Source organism: Columba livia, chromosome 21 (assembly GCF_036013475.1).
Source record: "Columba livia isolate bColLiv1 breed racing homer chromosome 21, bColLiv1.pat.W.v2, whole genome shotgun sequence".
Taxonomy (NCBI): Eukaryota; Metazoa; Chordata; class Aves; order Columbiformes; family Columbidae; genus Columba; species Columba livia.
Genome location: NC_088622.1, coordinates 3,401,505 through 3,416,405, shown reverse-complemented (window position 1 = coordinate 3,416,405; position 14,901 = coordinate 3,401,505). Strand labels below are relative to the sequence as shown.

The 14,901-nt window shown below is 42.2% G+C and overlaps 1 protein-coding gene across 14 annotated transcripts in view; it reads right to left on the bottom strand.

Moving 5' to 3' along the window:
* KIF1B (kinesin family member 1B) overlaps positions 1-14,892 on the bottom strand; it is a 74,857-nt gene extending 59,965 nt beyond the window's left edge. For 13 of the 14 annotated variants that reach the window (XM_065037518.1, XM_065037528.1, XM_065037523.1 and 10 more), the window contains exons 1-5: positions 14,537-14,892; positions 12,327-12,513; positions 2,306-2,382; positions 848-1,027; positions 357-422 (exon numbers count right to left, since the gene is read on the bottom strand). In XM_065037518.1, the coding sequence (XP_064893590.1) occupies positions 357-422; positions 848-1,027; positions 2,306-2,382; positions 12,327-12,432 (429 nt within the window). In that variant the 5' untranslated portion in view covers positions 12,433-12,513; positions 14,537-14,892. Of the gene's footprint in view, positions 1-356; positions 423-847; positions 1,028-2,305; positions 2,383-12,326; positions 12,514-12,599; positions 12,735-14,536 lie in introns of those variants that run through there. The other variant, XM_065037519.1, reaches the window with a different exon arrangement.
* Positions 14,893-14,901: the final 9 nt, after the last annotated feature.

The window sequence follows — 14,901 nt, the reverse complement described above, 5'->3', positions numbered from 1 at the left end:
TGTTAATAAAATGCAATTAAATGAAGCATTAAATGGACAGATAAAAAGCCACATAACTAGCCTTTTTCTGTTCTGTAATTCAGAAGCAGTAATGACTGGAGTTTATATTCATTACAATATTACAATAATTACATTTGACTTCCACCAGTTTTTTGGTCTTCCTTTCTTTCAAATCCTGCAACGTATGTGCATGTCAAGCTATTAAAACCGATTGGAAGAAAAATCAGTAAGAGAAAGACAACACTGTTTCTGCAAAGCGCCTGCTTTTATTTTAGCAGCATCTCAATGCAGCATCAACAACACTGCACCTAAGCTCAATTCAATATCCAGCACACAGATATTCTTTGATTTCTCACCTCTACTGAATAGGACATTTCTTCATTACTGTTGTCATTGATTTTCTCAAACAGTTCTTCGCATAGCTGGAAAGAGATTAGACCAAGTCAGAAATTAGTCTTTACTGAGTAATAACAAGTAACTACTAGAACATGTCATTAAACTGGCTTTAGAGTGAGGGTAGGGGAAGAAAAAGAACCTATTACATCAACCACATGCAGCCTCAATGGGAAGATACTTCCTGTCAATTTGACACCACTATCATTTAATCTTATTTCATATAGTATCTCAGTAACTGTTCTAGGATTAACCGTTACTATTATTCCATACCACAAAATTAGAAAAAGCCTATAATAACTGAAAATCAAAGTAATAATTTTAGAAGGGAATGATTAAAATCCCTAATCCACTCATAGCCTGGTAAAAACAACAGTCTGCTTATTCGGTGTGCTGAAGTTCCAGTGTGCGTCTGCACATGCTGTACAAAACCAATGCCCTTTCTGGGCTCTACCTGGGGGATTATTCCTGCTTGGCTCTCCTCCTGCTTGCCCATCATTGTGTAGGATTTCCCAGCTCCAGTCTGTCCATAGGCAAAAATGCAGACATTGTAGCCCTCAAAGGCATGCAGCAACATCTCCTTCCCAATGTCATTGTACACACGGCTCTGAGATGCAAAGCAGGGATCTTCGGGCTGAAAAGACAGGAAAACAGCATCAATACAGTCTTTTCGTTCAAGAAACATCTCAAAAAGCAATTGGGTGTCCTTCTACTTCTATCTTGTGGGTATTTCACAGAATCCCAGAATGTCAGGGGTTGAAGGGCCCTGGAAAGCTCATCCAGTGCAATCCCCCCATGGAGCAGGAACACCCAGATGAGGTTACACAGGAAGGTGTCCAGGCGGGTTGGAATGTCTGCACAGAAGGAGACTCCACAACCCCCTGGGCAGCCTGGGCCAGGCTCTGCCACCCTCACTGGGAAGAAGTTTCTTCTCAAATTTAAGTGGAACCTCCTGTATTCCAGTTTGAACCCATTACCCCTTGTCCTGTCACTGGTTGTCACCGAGAGGAGCCTGGCTCCATCCTCCTGACACTCCCCCTTTAGATATCTGTAAGCATGAATGAGTCACCCCTCAGTCTCCTCTTGTCCAGCTCCAGAGCCCCAGCTCCCTCAGCCTTTCCTCACACGGGAGATGCTCCACTCCCTTCATCATAATGTTCCTCTGACTGATCCTGTAATCTATTAATACTTGCATGGCTGCTCTGGAAGATTCAGTAAAAGAGCTACACAAATCCAAGTTCTTCCATCAGGAAAACAATCTTTTTGGCCACAGCTTTACTCAGAAATATTAAGTCTCATTTCCAACATTCAAGTTACTAAAATTAATCTTAGTGAAATGCATTATCACTTCTTATTATATCTTTTGAGAAAATAAGGCAGGGGAGGGGGAGAGGGCAGAACACCACACTTCTGCTGCAGAACAATTACTGGAAGTCAGCAAGACCTCAGCACCAATTCACAGGAGGGTGGGGCAGAGGAGCCAGACGAGCATTTATTGCTTTTGCAGCTATTGGAAACATGGATCACTACTCTTTTCCAGATACACCACGGGAACTCAAACCACATTTCTCCTTCAACTGTAAGAAGTTGAGCAACTTTCACTTGTCTAAAAGCAAATCTGAATTAACTGCAGTTCACACACATCCTTAAAATTATTAGAACAGAATATTGCTGGAGAATATTCTCAGTAATCTTTCAAATATTCACAACTTGTTCTCAAACTCCAGGAGCTCAGCTTTCTGCTCTCCCCCAAACCAGAAAAGACAACATACACTGACAAGCTTTTACCCTGAATTAGGGTGAGAAAGACAGTGCAGACACATCTGACAGGGATGGCATGATCAAAAGAAAAGAATGGAGATAAATCACACCGATCCATTAATAAAAAAGGGTTTCTTGTAAAAGAACTTACCGATGTGTGGGACCAATAAGAGTAGTCAAAGCTGAAGGACTTTGGTGCTTCCTTAGGATTCTTTGGGTTGATAATACCTACAGGAAATTAAATTCGAATTCTTAGTGAACTTGATATTTAGATGTATAATTCATGAGCTTGCTGACCCTCCATCTGTGTATCTGAGCATACAGAGTTACCACACTGTACAGAAGTAGTAAGACTGAAGTAATAGACTCACAGCTTCCTAACACTGTACTTCTGTAGGCCTTATTTGAAATAAGTCAAGCAAAAAAATTCCTAGAAGGAAGGCTGCTGCTGAACAAAGTTCTTCTGTTGCACAGAAAGCCCCTTGGCTTTTAGAGTGGGACAGACTTTTAGGAGTTGAGGGACATTAGCAAGAAGGAAGATCCAAGAAAAAAGGTCCAAGACACAAAGGGTTCAAGAATCCCTGATGATTTCACAGCAGCACTACTCAGGCTGTTTCGGAATACGCTTTACACAATACAAGAGATCATCTCGGGAGAATTTTCTTTAAGAAGCTCGTGGAAGAAGATATGACAAGAGTTGAATCTACTGATAATTCAGAGGCTATCTGTATAGTTTATTTCAATGTTGTGTTTCATGCACAAAGGCTACAGATCAATTTTTATTAGGACTGACATTAACTGAACCAACCAAACTACTGGTAATTCTTATGATCATATACAGACATTGAATCCCACAGTGATCCCCAACCAACCTGTGTGCTTTTTCTCTTTGGAACATCTGTACAATATTCAATGGCCCTATGATAAAGTTCACACACACAGACACACGTACAAAAAGTCAGAATGAAAAAATGTTTGTGCATAGTTCCTATGTTATAGCCTCCAGAGTCCCATTCAAAAAGCTGACCTCCAACTGCCTTTTCAGCTCTTGCAATTCTTTGACTCAATTTTCTTTCCAAGGGTTTCACATATAAGGATCTAAGTATCTTCAGGTGAGTTAAGACATTAAACACTTTAGAAATACCAGTATAAACATGCTTTGCAAAAAACCCTCTTTCCGTATCAGCACATCTGTGAATTTTATGCTCGTTTCCTTTTCTCAGATCCTCTAATTCTTTCAATATTTGACCCATACATGCACATTCCCCACAATTAATGAAAGCTCTTCCAGACACCTTTGAGGACTTTCTTTCTCCCCTCTTTCCCAGCAACAAAACATCCTCCTATGGCCCTTGCCTGCAGGGGTGTAACACACAATGGATTCAGCTATCATTTTAATGGCATACAGAAGGCCTGTGGTTCTGTATTGCGAGGATGGCAGTTTACAAGCACAGCTCTTACTACAGAAATTAATCTCTACTGTTTTTTTCTTTTAATATGATATTGCCGGAAATAAATTATTCTTTCCAGCAGCTGTTTTCAACACCATCTGTGTAAGTAAGGACTGTAAAACGGCATATTCTTGAGGGTATCAAAATGAGATAAACCACCTTAGATTTACACATACCCATCTGCACCTAACACAGCAACCTGCCCTTGGGAGTGATACACTGATTATGATGTGTGCAAACAAAATCTACAAAGAAAGAAGCTATAGGAAGGTGCTGACAGCCTTCCTGGGGATGATTTACATTCTGATGCCAGTTACCCTAGACAAAGGATGCTTATTTCTCATGTATTCAAACCAGTTAGGCTTTGGGAGATGCGGACTTCTCCCTTCTGTGATAAACAAAAATTATAACTCTCACATCTCTTACCATGTCAAACATGAACTTAACATCATGTTGCACCAAAATCTCTGAAAATATGGTTACAGAACCCCCATTAAAATTAAATCACTCCTCTACCATATGCTGAGTCCCTGAGCCCGGGTGTTGTCCACAACTACAGTGTGGAGAGAAGATCCCTGTCTGGACTGCAAATAGCAACAGTTGCTACTCTGTTTCTTGTGGCCAACTCCATTTCACTTGGATGCACCTTGTGCTGACATTCTTGCCTTATGAAAGCTGACAGACATGCAAAGCCAATGAATAATATGCCTTGCACCAGGACAGTATCAAATGGCAAAAATGCTTGTGGCTTTGGATAGCAACATGGGCATCAACACATAACAAACTGGTAACCTAAGCAATCATACATGGCTGTAGTTTCCTTTTACTCGTTTTGACCAAACAGCAGTACATCTGCAGAACACACTGTGCAACCAGTTCTAAAGTGAACAAATAATAAAAATCCCAGAAGATAACTCCCCTACCCCAAACTTAAATCAGCTCTCTCAGTGTATTCCAGTCTGCTACAATTCAGCAGCTCCTCATTTCTCACTCAACTATTTAACATCAAAGTTCTGAAAGGTAAAGAAGAAGTAATGCCTTGTACCTGGAAGCTCTTACCCAAAAAAAAAGCACAAATAAAAAACAGTCTCCACATTGGTTCAATGTAACAACCTTCGGGGGGGAGCATTATTGTCTTCAGTTGTTTTGGCCTGCAAATTAAAAACAAGCAACCCCCACACCCCAAAATCTCTAGAAAAAGTCCACCACTTGCAAACAGAAAGCAAAGAAGCCAAACGTTTAATCAGAATAATAGCTCATTTTTCCACTCAGCTCGCTGTGCGTGAAGGCACACGGACCACCCATGAAAGACACAACCTCTAGCTGCAATACAAGCTTCCCATTACAGCTTCATCCTGCTCGCTTCAAACTTAAATTTGATCCACCACATTCGTGAAGTTCAAGCTCCGTGATTTATGCAACTGGTTCCACTTCACCCCATTTTTAAGCCACTATTTATTATTATTATTTTCTTAGACAGACTTTCCTCAGCCTTTGCACTAAGCTCCATGTCCAGCTCACTATTTTGAAAGCTACTTTCTAGGATGCATGTTTTTGCAAAGCATATTTTGAGAAGCATATCAGGAAAGGGAGATTAACGTGCAAGGAGGCAGCTCTGTCAGAGGTTGGGAATGCAGCTGCCTGGCCAAAATCCTGCACTGCTGCAGGAACGGGTCAGCGAAAACCTCCTGGCCGCCAGGAACTCCACATGCTGTCCCTCACTGCTGGGATCCAGTCACAGCTCAGCTTCTGGTCCAAGCCTCAAGTCTATTTATCCCATTCCTGTTTCTTACACGCTCTCCATTTTCAGAATCACTGGTTCCACAGAATTCTGTCTACAAATGAATCCAGCAGAGCTGACTGATTGAGAAAAATACAAGACTACGAACCCAACAGACTTGAAGTGCATTGAAATCCCCTTCATTGGGAACACTGAGCAGGTAGCCGCTCGCATCAGCCGTGCCTGATGTGGTCTGAGTTGAACCAAGTGACCAGGTACACAAAAATGGGAGATAAGACACCCAAAAGAAGATGGTGAGGCAAAGAAACCAGGAATTCACACTGAAGTAACTGACCTCACCTGAAGGTGCCTGTAGCACCAAGCATCTTCTTTGGAGGGACAAGGAAATCCATGAAACTAGCTACTTTTAAAGGAAGTTAATGGGTATTTCTGAAGAAATGAGAAGACTTCTTACAGGAGAGGTAAGCTTTATCCTAAAAATTCGTATGCCAAACTGGAAAAAAAGGAATGATCATGCAGGAATTAGACTGAGTGGGCAACATGGATTTCATACGCCATTTTATTCAGCAGGCTGTGTTTTCAGCCGAACAAGGAAAGAAACAGAATTTTAAAAGAGGACTGTTTCCAGTGTCTCCAATACCCACAAGAACACTAAAAGCTTTTCAGTTATTTTGTTTGGTTTTTAAACCATGCAAGGCCCAGATGGATTGTATTAGCAAATCATGAAATAGGTCATCATCTATCGCCTCACCACAGCGGACTCACGGCATGGTACGCAAGCTAATAGTTTAATTACAGAGCCTCAGGAAATGAGACAGGCAATAAGACAGATGACCACAGCAGGAACACATTAATGGCCTTTTTATCTTCGAGAATAAATTTGTTTATCTGCTATTTCAAAGGTCCAATGTGGCAATTAACTTTTCAGTTTGCAAACTGCCACTACCGCTTTGTGCTGCAACTATAATTAGTTACCATCAGCATGGCACCGGCGCAACTTTGAACGCTGGAGTTAGCCCGAGCAGCCGGTTTCGGAGAAACTCAATCCCTTTTTCAGGCCCCTCGCTCACCAAGAGCCAACTTCTTAGATCACGTGGAATCTTTCAGCTTTCCACAAGTTAAGGTTTCTGCAAAGAGAAACTGGGAGGAATATTTCACAAAATCACCATCTTCGATGCCATTGCTACTGAGAAAGGTTACATACATAACTCAGAAACCTGGAAAGGATGAAACAAGCTGGAGACAGGATTTTCCTACTGCCATGTCTAAAAACTCTTCTGGGACCAAAGCAGCAATCGCTGTTTGGATTAATGTCCACCATTTACCTTTGGAGTGGAAGGCTTAAAAAAAGCATGGGAATATTCATGTTTTTAAAGTATAACAACTGTTGATTTGGCTGAGGGAGATTAATGCCCACATTATTCCTTTTTATTTCAGTTATTAATTTCCAGAAATCATGAATAACATGCTTCACCTTAAGACATAATATTTACACCAGTATTCTAACTTGGTGAGCAAATAGAATAAGTAGAAGTAATTACATGTCATAAATTGATACAAAATTCAAATAAAAGCGCACTGTGTGAATAGCTACACTGCGTTATCATTTAATTTGAAGCGTTTAATACCACAGCCTAGACACCCAGCTTGCATCTTAAAAGGTTATTTCTCCATATAATCTAAACTTTTGTATCATTATCTGAGTTCACATATTTAACTAGTTAGGCCTTGTAAAGAAGTATATGGTAGGAGCAGTACAGCCTAATAAAAGGAAAAAGTGGGAACAAAATCAATGAAAGAATTATAATTTTAGATGCACTGTATCAACAGTAACAAACCAATCTCCACAAAACATTTGGATTTTAACATGCCCTTAAACAGGCAACTTCATTCCTTGGCATAAGGTACTTCCACAGTCCATCCTACTTGTTCCTTAATTAACAGTTTTCAAGCCATCCACCATCTGCTTTATCAGCTAGCACAAAAATAACATTCACTTCCAACCTTCCAAATCTATAAGATCAAATTCACTGCTAGTTTTTAGTTTTAGCAAAAACTGTTAGCGAACTTTGAAGAATCACTTCACTATTGAAACAGTATCAGTATGTTTTGTAATATGTATTCTTTTGCATTCCTATTGTTATTTTGGACTTTTTTTTTTGGCCTTACAATCCAATCCTGATTTGCTGAAACTGAAATTCAAAAAGCACACCTCAAATATCCACTTTATTTTACAATTATAACCAGAGAGCTGACGCAAAGTTAAAGCCTTGTGGGATACTTTCAACTGGAAGCAGCATTCCCTGTCTTCTCACCCATTCCTAAACACATACACAAACACATTCCCACTTCAAGCCTTTATTTCTGGAGTTACACTTCCATTCTCCATTAAAATTAACCAAGTAAACAGACAGCGGGAAACCTACAGAGAAGAAAGGAAAAAAATATGCAAGCAAGCTGAGCCAAGATCAGCCCCCTCATTCCATTCGCATCTACTCAGCCACATAAATATTTTTGCAGGCACAAAGAATGACCACAACTGCTTTAACCGCTTAAACCTCACGTCAGATTATAATGACACTGAATTTGCAGTCTGAACCTAATCTGGTTTCATCCCAGTCAGCACTGCTCCTCAGCATGTCGCTAATTTTCCGAGTTAGAAATTATCTGCATTTCAGTATCTGTGGATACAAGCAATTCTTTCTAATAAACTCATGGAATAGAGAGCCAGAGTGCACACACAGCACACAAAAGAGGTAAGAGCTTAAATTATTCTCTTCTTCCTCATTGCATTCAAAGTCAAGTCACCAGAGCCAACAGCTCCACCTCTGTTAGTGCGCAGACTCCTATCCCAGGGTGCGCTGCCACCAGCCGGGCCACCCACCAGTCCCTGAAGGGCACTCCTGGGAAGAACTGGCCAACTGCCCTCCAGATAAACGCCAGCACACAGAATTAACTTGGGCTAAATCCTGGGATTAGCTGATATACAGTCTGTGCTGAGGGGGCAGGGAGAGACAGACCAACAGATTAATATTGGGGAAAAAAATAACCAAAGAAATCTATCAATTGCCAGTCAGAAATAAAATCCAATAATGGTGAAAATCAGGTATGGAATTGGAGAAAATTAACTTGATCATTTGTGCAACACAGCCCGCTTTCTGTCATTTATGTCTTCTGTTCTCATATTGCTATCACGTCAATGCTGAAGGCACAAAGCCTCTTTAATTTCTACATATTAAATAAAGTTAGGTTTCAGTACACAGAAGAGGCTTCACACCAGCCTCAATAATTCTCCCAGTGGCAGCAGTAACCTACACAGAGCACATATTCCTGCCAATTGCCGACACACGTTAAGAGATAACAGCTTGCAAAAAAGGCACTGTCCTGTCTTCACTTTTGTTCTCATTAACCACGGGTAAAGGAATAGACAGAAGTTAAAAAAAAACCATGATTGGCTAGACAGAACTTAAGAAGCAGTAACATTCAGGGAAAGAAATACCAAATAATTCATTTCTGTGCCTTCTTCAAACTCTATTTGAATCAATATAAACTGTAGTTTTACTTTATGAGGTCTGAATAACCAATTTAACCAATATAGAAGATCGGGTGCCTTCGGAATTGCCTCCACTAGACCAAATTAACATTAAATATACAATCTCTGAAAGTGCACAGGTCTGGAAAATATATCTGCGCCATCTGTAGACTGGAATGACAACAATGAGAACACGTTTGTTACTGAGAGCAGGGTGGAGCAGGCATTCTTTGTTTGTTGGAACGTGAATAACACCCCAAAGACACATTTAATACAGGCTTCTTTCTGAGGCATACGTTGCAATCAGATATATGGCTATACTGTTTTTATAAGACAGACTTTCAGGGTTGTTATTATAAAAGATAAATTAAGGGAAATGGACACTTCCAGCTTGTAAGGCAGTGCTTGCTTTTCAAAGCATTGTTGGCATTTTTCAAATCATTAAAAGGGAAGGAAACCAAGTAGAAGCTAAGAACAGCTCATTTGGAATTCAACCGGATTCTCTCCCCACTGTGGAATTTCAACCCTGTACTGGGAGAAAGGTTGGATGGGGGAGGGTGTTGGGCTCAACAGCACCAGGGCAAGGCAAACGCTTGCTCACAGAAGCTGCTAGAAAGCCGCTCTCATCCTCAGCTGCTCTTACAGATCCAAGTGCTATAAATACCGGCTCTGCAGCTGGTGTTCTGGGAGAACAGCATGCCAGCGGGCTGCACACCAAGCGGGAGCCGGCTGAACAATACTGCTCGACCCATCGGAGAAGCTGAACCAAAACCATTCCCAAACTTCCATCGTCAGCTGATCACCTGAAAACCTCCTCCTGCAGAAGATGCGTAACAGCTCTCTGCATGTAGCTAGTGAAGCACCTGGAGTCAAACTGGATTCTTTCCTCATGTGTTTTCTGCTTCAAGGCAGACAAACCAATCTCCCTTCACTCCCTGCTTTTACTTGATTACATCTCCCAGAGCCAAAGGCCTTCTCCAAAGGCCATTCTGACCCTCAGACACATGACAGCACTACATTATAAGGATATCATGTAGCACTGGGATCCAGGGGACTCAATTCTGCCAGCCCCAATATCTTAAAGAATCCACAAGGTGAAAATATCCATGTTTACCTTTAGACCAGAGGTTTAAAAAAATGCGTGTAGGGGGGGAAGGAAAAATAACACCGCACACCACAAACACACCACCACCATTTGGAGAAAAACATTTTTTTCCTCAACCTCTACAAATCAACTCCAGAATGCATGATGAAGTTTTCCTGATGCCAGGGATGTCTGCTTGAAAACGCGCCTGCCATATGTCTACAGCAGCAGCTGTGACTCTTGTTCCAGGCAGAGAGGACCCCTCCACTGCGCCCATTTCCATGAACCAGCCAATACCCTAAGCAGCTCACAAAGGAACTTTCCAACCACAAAGGAACTTTCCAACGTTTCCAAGAGATTAATACGGAGTTAAAAATCCAAATAGGCAATTTTCAGTCCTAATCTGGGGATCCGGTTGCACTCATATCTTTCAAGATAACCTAGACCGTACAGGTGTGCTTTTACATGAGTGCCTTTTATGGCAAATCAGAATATACAACCATCTCAGATGAACTACAGTTTGAGAACTTTGTTTTATTCTGTCACCAGCATTCACAAGATGCTAAAACCTATTTTCATTCATCTAGTGCACAACTGTTACATCAATTGCAGAGGACATACAGAGTGCTTCAAAAAGATGGACCCAATTTAAAAGCAAAGTGATTCCAAATTGGGTCCATCTTTTTGAAACATGCTGTGTTCCAGGTAGGGTACTTCCTTAGCTTAGTTTTCTAAATACTTATTTAGCTTTTTAAAAGAATAAGCTAACTGGACTCTTTGCTAGTGATGAATATCTAAATGCTGTCTTGTAGCGACTAGCTTGAACCTCTGCTTCATTTTCTCTTCATTTACAGACAAGACTATAAAATCATTTCCACAAAAAACCCAAACAAACAAACAAAAAAAACCCAAAACACAACACTAGGCAAGTCTTCAGGCACAGAATAGCTTAGCTTTTCATTTCAATAATCCAAGACAGCAGCTGCCAACACTGTTCATATTTGTTACATTTCAAAACCCAATAAAAGAATGAGTACAAGAACCACTGACACACAAAATACTCTTCGGTCTATAGGTCACCTTGCATCCCACGTATTATACAGCAGAATCTTTTTTCCCATTCACCACAAAAACAGTCATTTATAGAGAGGACAGGCAATAAACAATTAATACATTGTGAGTAAGATGCATTGGTATAAATCATTCAAAAGGTATGCTGACAATCATTATTTATTCTTGAGTTATTAATTTCAAAAAGCTGCTTGTGACTTTGACCTAGAACATGATAAACCACCCATCCCGTAATTTAAACAAAATATTAAAGCAGATATATTTTCAAATTTATTTAAAGACTGACAAAATTAAACAAAGTTATCTCAGAGGAAAAAACACAACACAACTTAGAAGTTTCAACTGAAAATATTCTGTAATAAGCAGAATATGGAACGAACAATATATTAGGCAGCATCAAGACAACTGATAGTAAGGCCTGCTAGCAGGGGTATCACTCTACAGAATTAATTATCAATATGAAAAGTCCTTAGAGCCCACTAACTTTCACTAGGAACCCTGGCATGGCTGACTGTGCTGCAGGCAATGCTCCAAACACAGCTGCACTGGGCCTAGTGCTGAGTGGGATGAACAACGACACTGAACCAAATGGTATCAATACTGCTTTGATGTTAAAAAGCATGTTAAAAAAAATTTCAATAAATGGCATGCCCATATTCAGTTTCCCACAGAAGAGTCTTCTCCTTCAAATTAGAACCCTAGAATTAGAATTAAGAAACCTAACACTTCTAATTAGTTAGAAAATAAGATGATTTTATGTAGTCTTATTTTGCCATCATTTAGATATCTAATATGGAAAGCACAAAACTTAATATCCCTTTCCCCTCAGCTTTCTCACTCAAATTATGCTCCTGAACAAAGACAAAGACTGCAGAATAAGCACACCAAGAATTCCAGCACCAGCCCCAAGCAGGAGTTATACCACAACAATTACCATGTGGTGATCTGCAACTCAACCCTGTATCTGTCAGTCCACATGATACTCCCACACACTGCAGTTCAAAACATCTGCACTTTGGTATTCTAATCTTTCTGTAAAATTCTCAACTCACCACAAGCAAACACCATAAACAACTGCATCAAAATTAAGACACTCGTGATTTATCCTTTCTAGTCAAATTCAGAGACAATCTAGTTTGTAATGCCAGCCTTGAAAGAGAAGAAGATTCCCTAAAGCGGTAACTCTAGATAATATAACTGATAAACAGTACTGAGTTTCGTCTGACAAAAATAAGAGGATTAAGCAGGGAGAGGAAAGCAAAAGACTCTCTCACGAGATTAAAATAAACTTACTCGTTGAATTGCCTTGCATCTGGATGATACATTTGGATTCTTTGCTGGTTTCTCGGGAATTGAAGGGCCGGACCCGAACAGCCACCTTCACTGAAGCCCCCGACATTCTGGTTGCTTGTAGTGCAGTCAAGAAATTGAAAGTGAAGGGGTGAAGCGTGTTTCAAGTTATCCTTCTTGTTGGTGTTTTCTAAAGAGAAAAATACAATTTACTTATTTATAGCTATTGTATTCAAGACATAGATAAAATTAGGAAGTTATCAAACAACTTTGAACCTTCAATATCTGCTCCGCAATCATAGCCTGTCCCAAAAGCTGTCACTTCAAAGACGGAACTGGAAATACACTTAACAGTACCTGTACGCTGTCCTCCTAGTCAAAAGTTTCTGTCATGTGAAGCAATTCTTTTGAAGAGTACAAACAGATTCATTTTCATTATTTGCTTTTCTTCCCAGAAAGTGGGAACATGAACACCAAGGTGAAGATACGGTTGCAACATGTGTTTGGCTCAAGCTAACAAAGATAATTTTAGCACTAATACAGCTACTTAGATTTCAGCAGGAGCTAGCTGCCATATACTACATATCCAGGTTGTCTTGCTGCCACAATCCATTAGTAATAATATTAAAACTGACTCAAGTGTGATGGGCCATATCACACTGACTTTCAATACACACCATTCCAGAGAAAAGGGTGTACACAACAACCTTACAGAACCCCTGGCAGTCCTGAGAAAGTCTTCTTCTCAAAGGAAATAACACTAATCATCTACTTGTATATTTAGTGATTAAAGGACATACTACTCTGTAAGGAAGAAGATGATAAAAAACTACTGCCTTCAAGGTAAATATTACTATCTTCTGCAAATGTTCACCAGTAAATCCATCTTCATTGTCAAAATACTTGGTCAAATCCCACGACATCAAATGATGGGGCACTTTAGTTGGCAGCAAACTATCCAGGATATCCACAATTCAGGATACTGTCAGTACCGAAGTTAAACAGACTCAAAAGCCATAATATAGATTAAAATCAAAATGCCATCAAGGCCTAGTAAAAAGCTACCACCCTTGGCTAGGACAGCCACAAGAAAACGAACAAGGACAGAGATTAGTATATGGAAAGTTAGCAAAACAGCTGTTCAGAGCAGCAGGGGTTGACGAACAAGAGGACCAGAGTGAATCCAATTTTAGGTCCTCCACTAAGGATCAGGTTGTGATGACTGTCTGATGTATCAGCTGAACTCACACACTATGAATTGCTATCTTTGTACTAAGTGAAGGTGCCAGATAAAAGAGTGGTTTAGAACTTGGCAATGCACCAAAAGCCTGATCATATAAGCGTATCTCTACTTGTCAACACACCAATGTACTGGATTGCGCAATAACAAAGAGAACTGAAGTAATAAGAAGCTGGAAGTGGAGACAAATATATTTCAAAAATCTGAGATTTTACATTTCAGAGAACAAATGCAAACCCACCACCTGTTTCTGGTGAATTCTAGCTCTGCAACCTCGGTTTAACACCCATATTCTGCCCATGACCCCAGAGCTACCAGGCCTGTCATCCCATCTCCCGCCTGAGCTCAGCGGATTGTCAGCTCATCCTCCCAACATGGCTGCCCGGGTAATTGTGCTGTACCGAACCCATGGACACATCCACGGCCGACAGGTCCAGGGAAACCACCCTGAAAACCACAATCCTTTCACATCCTTGCATCTTCCAGCTGGCTGAGGGACTACACCGCCCTCCTGAACAAGCAATTATCGCCTCCACCTCGCCTGGGCTAGAAAGGAGAGAAAAGACGGCGAAATGCGGCGGTATTCCCGACCCCCACGACGAGGAGAAGCGGCGGCCCCGCCGTGGCTGGAGCGCCTGGGGGAAAGGGGAAGGAAGCGTCCCGGGGGACCAGCAAACGCACCGGGCAGATGCGGACGAGGAAAGGCCGGGTCGGGCCCCACGCCCTTGTGTCGCTGCCCTTCCATTGCCGGGCACCCAGTCCTGCCAGCGCTGCCTCCTCCACCCCGCAGGCCCCATCCCACCCGCGGCGCCCGCCACGTTCCCGCTGCCCAAGAGCTGCGTAAACCAGCAACCGCCGCCTCCCCCACCGCATTACGGCATCCACCCCCCCCGCCCCAGCACCGAGCCGTTCCCCCCCGCTCCCCTCCCGACCGCCGTCGGGGCGAGTTCCCTCAGCACAAGCCGCCCCTCACCTGGGGCTGGGCGGGGGGGTCCGCAGAACGCGCGTAGTGCGGGGCCGCCGGCGTTGTCAGCAGCTAGGGAAGGCGGCGGGGCCGGAGAAACAGCGCAGCGCGGGGCGGAGAAAACAGAAGAGCCCGGCCGTCGCCATCACGCTTCGCCGCCTCCACCGAGGCTGGGAGACACCCCCCCCGCCCCCGCCGCCAGGAAGGGAGCAGGAAGGAAGCGGGAAGGGCGAGGGAGGGAAGGAGGGAGGGGAGAAAGGGGGAGGGAAGAAAGAGAAAGGCCGCGCCGGGAAGAACGAACGCAAAGATGCGCTCGCCACAGCGCCGCTCCCACACTGACAGGATCCCGCAGCTCCGAGCCCGCCTCCGCAGGG